General features: G+C 46.0%; 1 protein-coding gene across 2 annotated transcripts; it reads left to right on the top strand.

Moving 5' to 3' along the window:
- Positions 1–4,944: 4,944 nt before the first annotated feature.
- On the top strand, positions 4,945–12,057 carry ythdf2 (YTH N6-methyladenosine RNA binding protein F2). 2 transcript variants are annotated; one of them, XM_029830859.1, is made up of 6 exons: positions 4,945–5,492; positions 5,712–5,736; positions 6,703–6,797; positions 7,513–9,201; positions 10,536–10,598; positions 10,794–12,057. In XM_029830859.1, exons 1-6 carry the CDS (start codon positions 5,466–5,468, stop codon positions 10,815–10,817), a joined length of 1,923 nt encoding a protein of 640 aa, XP_029686719.1. In that variant the 5' UTR covers positions 4,945–5,465; the 3' UTR covers positions 10,818–12,057. The 2 variants fall into 2 exon arrangements, with proteins under 2 accessions (XP_029686719.1, XP_003962777.2); XM_003962728.3 differs by having other exon boundaries at positions 6,718–6,797.
- The last annotated feature ends 2,983 nt before the right edge of the window (positions 12,058–15,040 follow it).

Consider the following 15,040-nt stretch of genomic DNA (forward strand, 5'->3'; position numbering starts at 1 on the left):
ATTTTAGAAACTTTTGATTTTTATTTTAAAGTTAAATGTTGTTAAAAGTAAGTAAATTCAAAAGAGTTTGTGGAAAAACAGAAATAAAGACAAATCAAATAATAGTGAATGATTAAAATGTGATGTGTAGGAGAAGAAAGAAAACTTTTTGCCGCCCACCTTAAGCGGAATAACCATTTAAAAGTGCCTGCTAATGAATGGAAAGCCAACGAGTATAAATGCAGCCAGGGTTTGGACAAGAAATGCGGCACAGCGAGGCTGCAGCTTTTTAAGGCGATGGGAGGAACCTCTGCAGGAACACCAAAGCCCTTTTCCACCATCATTTTACAAAGTGCTCGACGAGCTGCCTGTTGCTTACAAAGACTGAAGCGTTGTGTGGAAGGATTGGGAGGTGATGACGGATATTCTGACAGGCGTATCTGTCTACACCAGGGGTCGGCAACCCAAAATGTTGAAAGAGCCATATTGGACCAAAAAAACAAGAAACCAATCTGTCTGGAGCCGCAAAAAATTAAAAGCCTTATAATGAAGGCAACACAGGCGGTAAGTGTCTATATTAGCTGTATTAGCCTACTTTCCAAATGGTAAGTAGGCCACAATACATAATGAGCATTCATGATTGTAGCTACAACGGTCCAATGAAATAATGGCCACGCATCATACAGATGTCTTTTGAAAAGAACCCTACAAGTGACCTATCAAAGGAAACATACATAAAGAACAATACATTTTTAAGCCATTTCAACAATAACGAATTGAGACATTAAATGAAATTATGACCATTTTAAAAATGTAAAATAAATATTGACTGAATTTTTCAATTAACATGTCTCTCAGACAGTTACAATGATGAAATGTTTATTTTCCTGCCGCGCATCCTGGAGAGAATGACGCCCCATGTGACCACTCTGCTGTACGATGGTGCTTTAAGTTTAACTTCCATTATCGTGGGATGTTGAAAACTTTAAGAATGTTTGTCACGTTTTTCTCCTACAAAAATTATATTAAAACAATTTCCATTTTCATATTTTTGAAAAAGCTCCAGGGAGCCACTAGGGCGGCGCCAAAGAGCCGCATGCGGCTCCAGAGCCGCGGGTTGCCGACCCCTGGTCTACACCATACTAAATATACCGCACCAAATTCAAAGTAACCAACTTATGACTCTTTTCCAGTGCTGTTTACTGACGACCATTTTAATGATTTTGAGCATTCAGGTTGATGGTGAACGTTGCACCAGTGTGATCAACAGCTGCAGCTGACAGAAGAGAACTGAGGCCCCGTATTACTATCAGCGGCCGTGACTGCATGTCTCGCCGGTCTCTCTCCTTCCCTCCAGCGTGACTTCCCCTCGACGCGCGCACCTTCTTGTACACGCCTGCAGACGAAGGCAAGAAGTAGAAGACGGCGAGAGCATCGTGCAGAAACGCAGGTCCCAAACCTCGAAAGTAAGTTTTTTTTCTGTCAGCGCCGCTGAAGCGTGCACGCTCGGTTTCTCGCTGCACCGTCCGTGCGCGAGGGTGCATTTGTTTCCTCGCATGTGCGTGCGTGTCTGTGAGGTGTCTCTGTGTCTACATTTACGTGCATGTGCTGAAAATAAACACGGGTTACATCACTCCTTGTGACCCTGCAGCACATCTAGGCCCCGCCCCCAAGTGCAGGGGTCCGTTGCGGGGAAGTCTCTGATTGGCTGAGATGTTGCAGAGCCAGGACAAGTAGTAATGGCAACCTGGTTTTATTTAGACGACTATTCACATTGCAACACCACCATTAATAGTTTATACTCCACACTCTAAATACTTTGGTGCAGTAAAGTAATGAGTACATACCTATTGCATTCCTTTACATAACCATATAATTATTACAACAAAACAGTTGAGGACTGTATGCAAATCAAGGGAATGTGATCTGCAACCACATGGTCGTTGTCTAGAAAATGGGGGCTATTGAGATATGAACCTGATCCATAAAGGCTGCCTCCTGAAACAACAAGGTCCTTATTAAGGTTTCACTCTGGCTCGGTCCCAAGGGGTCAGGCCTCAGGATTCCACTGTTGCTTATGCACTTGTGTGTTTGTGCGCCTGTGTGTACGTCGGACACAGAGATGTACAGCTGCCCCGTTGTCCAGCTCCACACAGACCCATCTCAGCTGTTCCCAATCATCAGCGGGTGTCATCGGAAACAGAGTCACCCCTCTCTCTCGCTCTCTTTCTCTCTCTCTCTCTCACACACACACACACACAAAGGGCCACATATGGGCAGGTTTGGCTCATTCATCCTTCCACACAAATGTTGGTGATAAATCTGCTTTGATAGATTGTACAAGTGTGCGGCTATTTTCTCTCTAACAACAACCCTCTCATTGTCCTGTTGGACCACCCGAGCCCAGAGAGCCGCAAGTCTGGACACCAGCGGAACAAGTTAAAGGGCCATCCTGTGTTTTAAGACCATTAAATGGAATGCAAGTCATGCCATTAATGAATGTGCCTTTAATGTTTGTTTAAAGATAGCAATAACTGCTAATGTGAATAGATGCCCATGTCAGTCTCAACATGTTTAGGTCTAAAGTTGTATTTCTAAACAAAGAAACTCAAGTCTTTTCCCGGTAATTAATATATAATCCACATTAGAGGTCCTTTTTTCCAAAATTAAAAATGAAATGAATAATTAAAACAAACATGATGCGTGCCGGAGTTTACCTTGTGGATTAAATTACATCTGAAATTCAAAGCGCATCTTTTTAATGTAAAGAACCCCCGAACTTCTGAACCAAAGTCATAATTGGAGAGATGTTTTTACAGTTAATGGTCTCAAAATTATTTTTTAAATCTTTTTGTTTGATCATCAAATCATTGTGCTGAATGCACATATACTTCTCCACTGTCCTAAAAACATATAAATACTTGAAGAAACTGAAATATCTCAGCTAAGTTGTGCTGAGGGAAAGAGAGACAGTGTCAGGCTGTGCAACTAAGGCACGACTCTGCAGAAAAGCTGCTTTTTAATAAAAATGAATCTAAATATATTTCATTAGAATCTCCCCTATTTGATTATCTGCTATGAAGAAAAACTACAACCACTTTGCGGACTCCAGTGAACTCCAACATACAGAGACAGGGGAATTCTACACGCAAATATGATATTATTTTATTAATATTATCACCGTTAAATTTAAATGACTTTATTAAATGAGAGTGGATTAATTGCATCTTCAGGGAGCCCGACAGGTTCGACGCTCCTACCAACCTGTCAGTGAGGCTACGCTCACACCCTCACTTCCTCTAGGTCAGCAACAATCACATTTTCACTTGATATAAATACATTTGCATGTTTGATATAAAAATATGCTACAAAAGAATGAAAAAGCAACTGAATAAAAGGACGCATGTCACCTCCTGCTTAACTCTGCTGCGGAGGCTCCGGTCCAGAGGGGTCGTGTCGGTGGCAACAGGGGGAGGAAAGAGATGTGGTGGACAGAGGGCAGAATCACAAATGTGGCATGTCACATGGTCAAACAGAGCTGATTTATGACTGATCGGGTTCCACATCAGCAGCATGGTGTCGGGGCTCCAGAATGTCAGGTATGGGAGTGAGATCAGGCTCCAGATTTAGTTTAAGCATCATTTCTGGCATTGCCGGCAGACTGTGACTGGCTGGATGAGTACATGAGGCATTTAATTGTTACAGGGACCGTGCTGAGAGGCATGGAGAGATTAGATCAGACATAAAGGAGAAGTAGATGCGTTTAAATGATTAGAAACGCACAGAACTGCGCACAGAAGCTGTTTCTGTTTCTTTTTTAAGAGAACCCATCTTTTCTCCTCTCGCTCTATATGCAGCAGCCATGATTTACTCAGCAGTGACATCATGGAGCCCACAGCTATTTTTATTGGCTGGTAGACGTCCAGCTCCTGTTTGTGCTATGCCACCTGTCCAATCTGCAGCAGTCAACAACCCCCTGGGAAAAAAAACGTCAACAACCCAAAAATGATTGAGAGGTGAAAGGTGAAATGTGATCCGTGCGTGCCATGCTACTGTCCTAGGCGTGTTTCATAAGTCAAATATCGTGCTGCTACTGCCGTCATTCATGCACTCACCATCAGATACTCGTTCCGTTTCCTGCAGCATTCTTTTTAAAATAGATAGTCCTGTCACTCTGAAGATGGACCACAGTTAATCAAACCTTGTTTTGGGTTTTTTTTTTTAAAGTTATTTTATTTATTCAGCATTTGTAAAGACCATTTCAACATTGACATAGAAAAGAATAGTGCTGAACACGAGGCCCAGCAATAAGCAGTGTGTTGGACACTCAACCCAAAATTTAAACCGTATGAACTGAATGCAACACGTTTAAATGTGGAGGGGTGTTTAATCTTTTTTGCAATTGTTGTGATTTCTGTGTGAAAGAATATAATCCCGAATAGTGTCCCATTTATGCTGGTTTTTGACCGTGACTGATGGGCGGCATGTCGATCGCTGCAACGAGTCCTCCTCCTTGTGGCGGGGGCATGAAATCGCGATCTTAAATATATGTTTCCTGTTCCTTAATGGCGTTTTAAGTCGAATGGAAGCAAATAAAAGCCAGGGGGAAAAAATACTGCTACTGACAAGGTTTCAGATATAATGTTCCAAGAATTAATAAATCTTTGGGTTTTTTTTTAAACCTAATCGACTAAACCTAATCGACTAAGGAGGTTATATGGCAGCTCGCATTTGTCAACAAAATAACGTCAAAATGCATACATGCAATAAAATTTAAGGAATCTGATTAAATTTTCAGGAAATCATGGTTCGAGGAAGATCTCGTTAAATTTTAGCGACGTTCTGGATTCCGGAGGGACCTCGAATCCCTCAAAGCCCATTAAAATCAATGCCAATGCTTTTGAGCATAAATGGCTTTGATCTTAAAGCAAACCATGGCCTGGATTGCTGGATAAAGTTACAAACAGAGTGGGAAATCGGTGCTGCATTTTATACACGACTTCAGTGTTTTTTTCCCTACGTGTCGCATGCTGACCCTCAGGCTCTAGTACCCTCTTAAATAAATCTATTTTTTTTAAAATCGTTACATATTTCCTAAACACCCACCTTTCAGATCAGTATCTGACTTTAATCGAGGCCAATATCCTTATTTATTTCTTACAGAATTTATTTAATTGGGCGTGATAATTGCATTTCTTGTCATTTACTCCACGAACAAACCCTCCACCGCTGCAGACGCTGGGATCCTCCGCGCCGGCAGGGGGCGCACGTCTGCTTTAAATAAACGCCATCGCGGGCTGACGAGGGCCGCCCAGCCATGTTGAGTAGTCTGTCAAGCAAATTGCTGCCCGCCATTGTGTAGAAAGTAGGCTCCGTAGAGAGATAGGGGTGCTTGGCTGAAAAGTCTGCGATAGTTAGATCAATTCTACACCCAGGTGCTTTTGTTAGGAGTAAATACACTTACACAGGCTCCGGGGTGGAAAGACATGTCAGCAAGCAGCCTTCTTGAACAGGTAAAGAGGGCAATTTTCTAAACATTTACGAGGGCCAAATTTCTCAGCATCGCGACGGCTAGCTAGGATAGCTTAGCTCGGAGGCAGCGGCTCAGTAGTGCAGTAGGCCTGACCACCTGCTAAAGGATCTGACTGCTGAAAAAATATCTCTTCATCTATTTTTCCCCTTCCTCTCTTCTCATAAATCAAACCTTCATGAATCACCTGGACCCAATCCAGAGACCGAAAGGCCAAGCTAACAAAGGTAAGGATAAACATTTGAACATCGCGGTGCGTCTGTGCAGGTCTTTTAACGGTGCGTGCGGTGCGCTTTGAAAATCCAAGGTGCACGGATGCGATACCTTGGGTGCGCATAACTGGCCCATGTTAAAACGTGTCTTTACTTTAAGTTCACTTTGGAATCCGGAAATTCTATACTTTGCTCTCTCGGTCTTCCTCCGTCGCAATTTTGCTGGGCGCCCCTGAAAGTGAGCATCCGAGGCTCCTCACGGTTAGCATTGCTATTGCCTCTCTGGCTAACGTTAAATAGCAATGCGATACACATCAGCATCCTTTTCCTGGTTGCATTTGGAACGCGTTTTGTCGCCTCGACAGGTGCGAGGATACATTTTTAGTCACGAATGTGCCACCGTATGTGTCACTACAAAGCGCCTCGCTTCCCCACGTCTCTGTATTCCGTTCTGGCTGCTCGGATAATATTGGCCAAGTCCGTCATGTTGAACGGACCCTTGGCGCTCGTTAACATGGAGACGCTGCGCACTGTGCGCAGCTAACCACATTGCTAGCACGCTACGTTAGCCTGTTGCTAGGTTAACCCGAAATGACACGTCTTCCGACATGCTTTTTCCATTTCTTAACGGGCCTCACGTTTCCCCGTCTCCGCACTCTTCAGGTCGTAGCATTGGTACATTTTGCCAGCGTCTTTATTGATGCTTTGTCTTAAAAATCCCTGCGTATCGCTTGGAAGAACCAACGCGCGGAAACTTGGAAGGAGTCGGTGAGATGGTTTAGATTCTGATCATCAGTATATGGCTAGATCATAATCCCAAAGCCAGATGCTAATTATTCCCTGATGTGATCTATACCCGTGTACACATTTTTGGCTCTCACACCAGTTGTGACAGTTGATCCATGTTTGAATGGTATTGATTCAGAATGCTGATGTTTCATGTTGATGCTCACAGTCACGATGACTTTGTGTTAACGGCAGATTTGCTCTTCCCAGTGCAAAACGGAGCTGTGACCCAAAAGGATACGTTGAACGATGATGAGTTTGAGCCTTACCTGAGTACTCAGGCAAGACAGGTGAGTTTTCCACTAGGCGACCAATGTGGGCCACTTTCTTCGTTGAATAAATCAGAATAAACCTGATACCTACTTGCTTTAGCAAATCGGCAATTACGAGACTAACAATTTATTATTTAGGTTGCAGTATTTGGTATTAAAAGCACATTTGGATGTTTTCTGAACTGCTGTGATTCTCTTATTCTTCCCGTGGAGAGGAAAGAAAGTAACCTGGACCTGGCTGTGATGGGCTTCAGGATTTATTTACCACGCTGTAACAAAATATTTGCTGATTAATTGATGCATTAAGCTTCCTGATTGTCAGCCAATCAACATTCAAAAACCAGCCAGTTGTTCAAAAGGAGAAACGGACCTGTGTTGCCAAGCAGTGTGTCTGCATTATTTACAGTCTGTTGGAGAAATACCTAAAATGTCTCCTCACCAGTAGCTGCTGAGCAACGTGCTACTGTTAATATGGACCTGCAGCTTCAATGTTGTTTTAGAACTCCGATTAATTTAACTCAGGAGGTCTAAATTGATACAGGAAGCTTAATTAAACTGTTTTTATGAGTAAGAAGAGCTGAGGAGGAGCTGGTATCCGTCCATACCAGTCTGATCTCTGCTTCTATAAGTTAAAATGTTCTTCTAATCTTAAAACTATCAATTTGTGTCTGAGGAAAGATTTGTTTGTTAATGTATTGTAATGTGACTAAAACCCAGTTGTTTCTGTGTCCAGAGCAATGCCTATACGGCCATGTCGGACTCCTACATGCCCAGCTACTACAGCCCCTCCGTAGGATTTTCGTATTCCTTGAACGAGGCAGCATGGTCCACGGGTGGTGACCCTCCTATGCCTTACCTGGCCTCCTATGGACAGCTGAGCAATGGGGAACCCCACTACCTCCCGGACGCTATGTTTGGACAGCCAGGCCCTCTGGGGAGCAACCCATTCCTCAACCAGCACGGTTTCAACTTCTTCCCCGGTGGAATTGATTTCTCGGCGTGGGGCAATAGCAGCTCTCAGGGACAGTCGGGGACGCCGCAGAGTTCTGGCTACAGCAGCAGCTACGCCTACGCCCCCAGCTCACTCGGCGGTGCCATGATCGATGGACAGTCCCCGTTTGCGCCCGGTGCCAACGAGCCTCTTAACAAGGCACCTGGAATGAACAGCCTGGACCAGGGCATGGCGGGTCTTAAACTGGGCGGCGCCGCTCCGGGTGGTAACGGGGACATGGCTCCTAAAGTGGTTGGTTCTGGCTTACCTGGTGCGGGTCCTCTCGGCCCAGTGTCATCTGTAGGAACCCCCAGTATGCCTCCGGTCTCAATTGCCACTGCCAAGCCAGCCTCCTGGGCTGATATTGCCAGCAAGCCGGCCAAGCCTCAACCCAAGCTAAAAACCAAGGGTGGGATGGCCGGCGCCAACTTGCCTCCTCCGCCCATCAAACACAACATGGACATTGGCACGTGGGACAACAAGGGCACCATGCCGAAAGCTGCAGCCCCTCAGCAGGTTCCTCTGAATCCCAGCAATGGGCAGCCACCCATTCAGGTGTCGCCCCAGCCTGGGGCTACTGCTGTAGGGAACCCGCAGATGCCCCTCAGCAACGGACCATTGGTACCAACTGTTTCCCAGCTGGGCCCGCATCAGCTTCCACCCGGGCAACCAGGGATGGTTCAGATCCCCCAGGTTCCTCTCTCCCAGGGTCCTCCACCACCGAGCCAACAACAAGCTCCTCAACCGTCTCGCTGGGTGGCGCCGCGGAACCGGGCTAACGGCTTCGGGGACCCCAGCGGGAACGGGGCAGGGCAGTCGCCTCCCACCTCCTCCGGTGTGGCGGTGCTCCCTGGGGTCCCCTCTGAGCCCCACCCAGTCCTGGAGAAGCTGCGCATGGTCAACAATTACAACCCCAAGGACTTTGACTGGAATCCCAAACAGGGCAGGGTATTTATCATCAAGAGCTACTCTGAGGACGACATCCACCGCTCCATCAAATACAACATCTGGTGCAGCACGGAGCACGGCAACAAGCGGCTGGACGCGGCGTACCGCTCTCTGGGCGCCAAGGGGCCGCTTTATCTCCTGTTCAGCGTCAACGGGAGCGGCCACTTCTGTGGCGTGGCGGAAATGCGCTCGCCCGTGGACTACAACACGTCTGCCGGCGTGTGGTCGCAGGACAAGTGGAAGGGCCGCTTCGACGTGCGCTGGATCTTTGTAAAGGACGTTCCCAACAGCCAGCTACGGCACATTCGACTGGAGAACAACGAGAACAAGCCAGTGACCAACTCTCGGGACACACAGGAGGTACCTCTGGACAAGGCCCGGCAGGTGCTGAAGATCATCGCCGGATATAAACACACCACTTCCATCTTCGATGACTTTTCTCACTATGAGAAGCGTCAGGAGGAGGAGGAGTGTGTAAAAAAGGTAATGATACACGAGTGGGTGCACTGACGCTGGTTTGGATGCACGTGCAGCCTGTTGAGCTGCTCCGGAGGGATCTGGGCGCCTGTGGGTCCCGCTCCAGCCTGCTCCGTTTGCTCTGTTTTCTGTTCTCTCGACACTCTCTTGGTTCCAGTGGTGAAGGAATGAATCGTTCTACTTGTATTGATTGAAATAAAACAAATTTGCGAGGCGACTGGATCCAGATACTCCAAGAACATACCAGAATATCAGCTGTGTACTGTGGTGCCTGTTTCTGTCCTCTTGTATCCTGTTTATGTCTCAGTCTGGAGCCCAGAATCTGTGCGTGGAGGCTTGAGTTTGGCAGAAGTATCTATGCTATAGTATCCTTCCATAGTATCTAGTATGAGACGGGCTCTGCGTTTCTGGTGGCTCCTAAACCACCTGAGCTCACTGAGCAGTCGTCCTCACCTCTGGTGCTGGTGTCCACCGGCACCAGTGTGGACGTCCCACATGTGACCGCTAGGAATGCTCCCCGCTCCATTTTTATGTTCCACTTCATCCTGAATCTAATTGTGGGCCCATTTAAGTGTGTTTTTTTGGGGGGGATTCCAGCTATTTATTTATTTTTTTAATCTTATTTTTAAATAATGGCTTGTAAATGCCATCTGTACCAGAACCAAACCCCAGAGCCGTGCAGCAGATAAGTGATTCGTCTGAGCAGCATGGAGGACGGCTCGGCGCCGCTCCTGCAGCTTTCAGATGGCTGTGACGGATCGTAGCTGCTCCCCGACGCCATGAAACACGCCGGCGATGCTGGAGGACTCCTTTATCTTGAACTAAGTGAAATGTTGCTGTGAGGTCCACGCTGGCTTTAGCAGCAGCCTGTAAAGCTGCTGCTTATCCAGCCGCTGGGGTTTTTAGCTCACGTTGTTGCTTTGCTCCTCTCGAAACATCTGGTGGCCTGTTTGATTACAGCTGTTCTCAAATACCCCCAAAAAACGAGCTTCTACGTGTACATTTGAAGCATTTTTTAACTGAGCTGCCCAGTATTGGGTTTTGTGGTGAGATGTAAAATATAAAACTTTGAGGGTTTCTTTAAAAAAAAAAAGAAGCTTCCTCTGAACTGACTTGTAACTGGTTCCTGTTGCCCCGTTTATTTTTTATTTATTATTTTAAAGGGGAAAAGTACCGTTATGGTCATGACTGTAGAGCAGACGTGTCATCAGTGTCTCCACGTGCTCCGTGCTGGAGTGTTTCCCTTTTCCAGATGTTTGTGTGTGGCCCTGGCGTGTGTGTGTTTGGTGTTTCCATGGGTTTGGGTGGTGCTTTGCTCAGTTTTGCGTTCTGTGTGACAGGTGGAGGGCCAGGGCAGCGAGCCATATCCCAGCAACCCAAGCAGGAGTCATTACAGGCTTCAGGTAACGTGTTTACCCGTCAACAATGATGCCGTGCTGCGATTGGCCACGGAAGAGGGGTTTTATTCTGTCGCAGTCGGGGCTGAATTCAGCTCTGTGCAGCCAGAAACCCGTTAGGGTTAGCAACACCGTAGAAGTAGTCCTTTCTGTCCACTGGGGTGTGTTTGTGTGTAACCTGCTGTTTTTTTTGCGTTGCAGGAGCGCCAAGGACGAGTCAAGTAACAGTGGGTGCTTTGGTCAGAGACTGCTGTGGCCCCGCCCCCAAAGCCCTGTCCGCCCCTCGCATCATTACACCCAGATCTCTAAACATGCTAACAGGGGTGAAGAATTAACCAAGGACAAAAAAAAAACTAAAATGAAGACTCTCTTGATTTCTTTTGACTTTAAAGACTTACTTCGAACTTGTAGTAAAAAGAAAAGGAAACTATTATTCATAGGACTACAACTAAACGCATAGCACCCTTAGGTGAAATCTTTTTTTTTTTTGTCCCGCCCCATTCCACTACATATGCTTTTCCCCTTTGTATGCTGCTTTCTTCCCTTTTTTAATGGAAAGGATGATCCTCTTGTTTTTATGGTCCAAGATTGAGCGTAGCCCCCCCCCAAACACAAGTTACCGTAGGAATTTGGAGTGTTTCCTTTAGTGTCCCGAAGTGACAAATGGGCAGTTTGTCTCCTTTTCTTTGTAGGCCCTCTCTCCTCACCTTCCAAGGATGCTCACTTCTCTCGCTGCCCTCTTCAGTGGATTTTCATCTTCAGGCCCACTCGAGAATCTGTCGTGCTCTGTGTGTGTGGAGGGTGGGGGCTCCTGAACGCCCCCCCAGCTCCGTCTTCCTGTGCTGGAGGGAGTGTCGTGTTGGGAGGATCTGGAGAGCAAGAGCACAGTTTCAAATGTTGAGTTGCATCAGTGTCTAATTTTATGGTTTCAAAAAAATCGGGACCCCCCCCATCCCTTCCCCTTCCCTGGTTACAATCATTGGACTTTATTTACGCTCTTTTTCTTTATCTTGGATAAATGAAAACATGCTTGGGGCTGTTTTTTTTTTCCTCCCTCAGTTTTCTAAGGACAGCAATGCGAGTGGCCTTGCCCCCACTCTTTCTATTAATCAGTTCAAAAGTAATAAATGTGGTATATTCAGCAGCTCTTGTGTGCATTCCCATTGATTACGCAAAGCAGTTTGGGTTTGTTTTTTTCATACACGTTCTCCCCCACCCGAACTGGGTTCATGAATGTTTCGCCGCCTTTCTTCCCACCTGACACTGGTTTTAGATTTTCACCACCACACCCTCTTTGCTTTCCAAGCTCTTCTCGTCCTCCACGCTCCCGTTTCCTAAACCTGCTTGACCATGGCTCTTTACATCACACCCAGCTTCCATCACTTTCAGAATGTTGTTGAATCAAAACGCAAGATCCTCTTACAGAACTACTGGCTTTTATTTGTGGCGTAATAAAGATGCTCCACAAACAGGTGTCTGGGCTTAACTCCTTTACCACGGTGTTTGCTTCTTTTCCTGATTTCTGTCAATTGTTTAAGATAAATGTCCCCGCTGGACGTGCAGGGCGCGAGTTATCTGTTGTCCGCCATTTTCTTCTTGGGGTTACTGTAATACCCGCTGTGGCCACAAGAGGGTGACACAACATTATTTTCTCTGCTAACCACGTTGAGCTGAAGCCCAATGTTGGCGTTTCCTGTCTTGTGTTTTATTACATGTCTGGTCTCGGCACGATAAATTAATGTACTGGTGAAATTTTTATTTTAACGTGCTTTAGTTCCCCTTAATTATTGGCCAGCACGTCTATTGCTGTTTAAACCTACAATATAGACTCTCAGGAGCCCTTACAAACCATATGTCAGTACAGATACTGTATATGTTGTCCTGAAATAACTAAAACTACTATAAAATCTTGCAAAAACAAAGGCCTTGCCAACAAAGACATTTAAGATGTCAGTCTCTTTAAAATAGTTAATAGATGACAGCGGGATGTTTTATGATATTTTGGTTTATTTGCACAACACTAAAATCAGCAATGAGAGCGGTTAAAATGGAAGAAACCTTTTACACAGGCTGCGTGTATGTTAATATTAGAAAAAGGAGAACACCCCCCCCCCCCCCAAATCTGGCAATATGCCCTCCATCCTGCGTGTCTTGGTGCATTCCTAATTTTCAGAATTTCCCATTGTGAAGCCTGGGCAGCTTTTTGGAGCCAAGATTCCTGGCCCTCCAGCTTTATCCTTAAATGTCAGGGTGAGATTGAGGCTGAATTTGTGAATTAAGGTTGTGCTGAGATTAGGGATGGGGTAAAGGTTAGAAAAAGGGGGCACAATTGAAAGGAAAAGTGGGGGGTGGGGTTGGACGGCACGTGTCGCGTCTGAGACGAGGGTGCGTGGCAAACACGTCGCCTCAAGGGGATTTCTTGTGACCCTCATCCGAGCCTCCCTGAGGACGCCTGTTAGCCCCTCCTGGGATGCAAATGAACGGCCATAAAAGACAAGCAGAGTCAGACGATGGAGGAGGAGAGAGGTGGTGGGGGGAGTGGGGAGGTGTTAATGGCGTGGAAGTGTGTGTGGAGGAGGTCAGAATGTGTATCCTGGAGTGCACATCAAGTTAATGCATAGAAAAACAGGATGAGTTGCCCTGAAAATTCCTGCGTGTGTGCGTGTGTGTGTCTTCATCCTATATAAGACATTTATTAACGTCTTATTGAATTCTAGAATTTGAGCACCATTAACATTATCTAAAAATGAAGCATCACCCTGGTTTCAACAATTCACTTGAAAAAGGAAACCTTCAGTGATTCTATTTTTATTTTACACACCTTTCTATGCCGCTCTGTGTGTGTGAGTGTGTGTGATATTTCAAAATGTGCCTTCTGTATTCTGCTGCCGGGGCCGTGCGTTAGGTTCATTGTGCCGTTGGGTTCATCTCGCTCTGCAAGGTCATGGTTCTGCTTTATTTTCTCCTCATTATCATAAGGCATCCATCTCTTTCTTCCATTAGTGACGCTTCGCCATGTCGCCGGCGCGACCTCTATTTACATGACTAAATTAGATTTCTTCTCTCTTTCTGTGTGTGCGTTTTGTTTCTGAAAGACGGTTTCTGATGATCCAAACTGCAGGAAGATTAGAGCCAAAGTCGCCGAAAGAGGCTCGACTGCTTGATTTTTAAAAAAGTCATATTTCCAGCTGTATTAAGTTGCCTTTCACAAGCATAATATTATCAGATCCTCAACATTCTTTCAAGTTTAAACCTTTAGTGGTCTTTTTCTATCATCCTGCACCTGTCGGGGGTCACTTTTTCTAGTTTATTTTAATTCCCCCCACCAAAAGCAGCACAAACATAAGAATCTGTGCAGCTGATTAGTGTTTTCTGGCTGTGATGGGACGTCCATACGCAGTCACCTGCTCATCATCTCCAGGGGTCCAGCACTGTTGACATATTGAATATGACCCCCCCACCCCTCCCCGTGTGCTCCTTTTGTACTGAGAGTTTGGAAAATGCATAATGGCCAGACAGGCGAGGGGGCCCCAGTGTTGTTGATGACCTTGGAGTGGGCATATGTGGCCTCTGCATCCCTGTGTGGGGCTGGGACTCCTTTATATCATTTAATGTTCACCTTTTATAGAAAATAAAGGGTTTTCTGCCCAGACTTCTGCTTTTTTTTTTTTATACTTCTAACATGTTAATAAAGCCACAGCAGTAATTAAAATAAAGGCAGCTGAATCTCTGTAATTCTTCTGCTTGCTGTGTCTCCATGAAGCCAGATGTAGGTCAGCGCGCTGTAGCCTGCAGCCATTCAGAGCTGGAGTCACTTCACGCAGCTCTGTGATTATCGGAGCTGAAGCTCATGATTTAAATGACTTTATGCCTTTTTTTCTTTTTTTTTTTGGCTTTTTTTTAATTAGAAAAGAATACCAGAGAGGGCAAACAGGGATGTGGTGACATCTTTATTGAGACCTTTTGGCAGCAAGCAGTGTTAAAAAAACTAAAGAGAGAACAAATCTCCTGTGAATCTGTAAATAAAGGTAAAGGTGTGATTGTCCTTCGACAGCACGCCGCGTTGCCGTCGTCCACCCGGATCCGGCCGAGGGTATGCTGAGGTGTAAACACACAGACCTTTGAAGTGGCCCTCTGTCACCACACAGCAGATCCCCCCGGTGTGATCCCCTCTGTCCGTTTGGCTACGGGACCGGCTCAGCGTGTCTGACCCTCTCGCTCTCTCTGCGTTTTCTGCCTGATATCAGCGCCTCTGCTGGGCTTTCCTGCCTTGTGCCTGCTGATCTGAAGTCAGCGCTCTGTAACCTCTCTGCCTAACGCTTCCTGTCAGATCCCATTAGCGTCACCGCTGGTTAATCTTGCAGGATTGTGGCCAACGTCCGTCTGTGTCGTTGCCACTCTTTTTTTCTTTCTTTTTTTTAATTCTAATCCTCCAAAGCGAAGACTGT

Source organism: Takifugu rubripes, chromosome 2, assembly GCF_901000725.2.
Source record: "Takifugu rubripes chromosome 2, fTakRub1.2, whole genome shotgun sequence".
NCBI classification, from domain to species: Eukaryota; Metazoa; Chordata; class Actinopteri; order Tetraodontiformes; family Tetraodontidae; genus Takifugu; species Takifugu rubripes.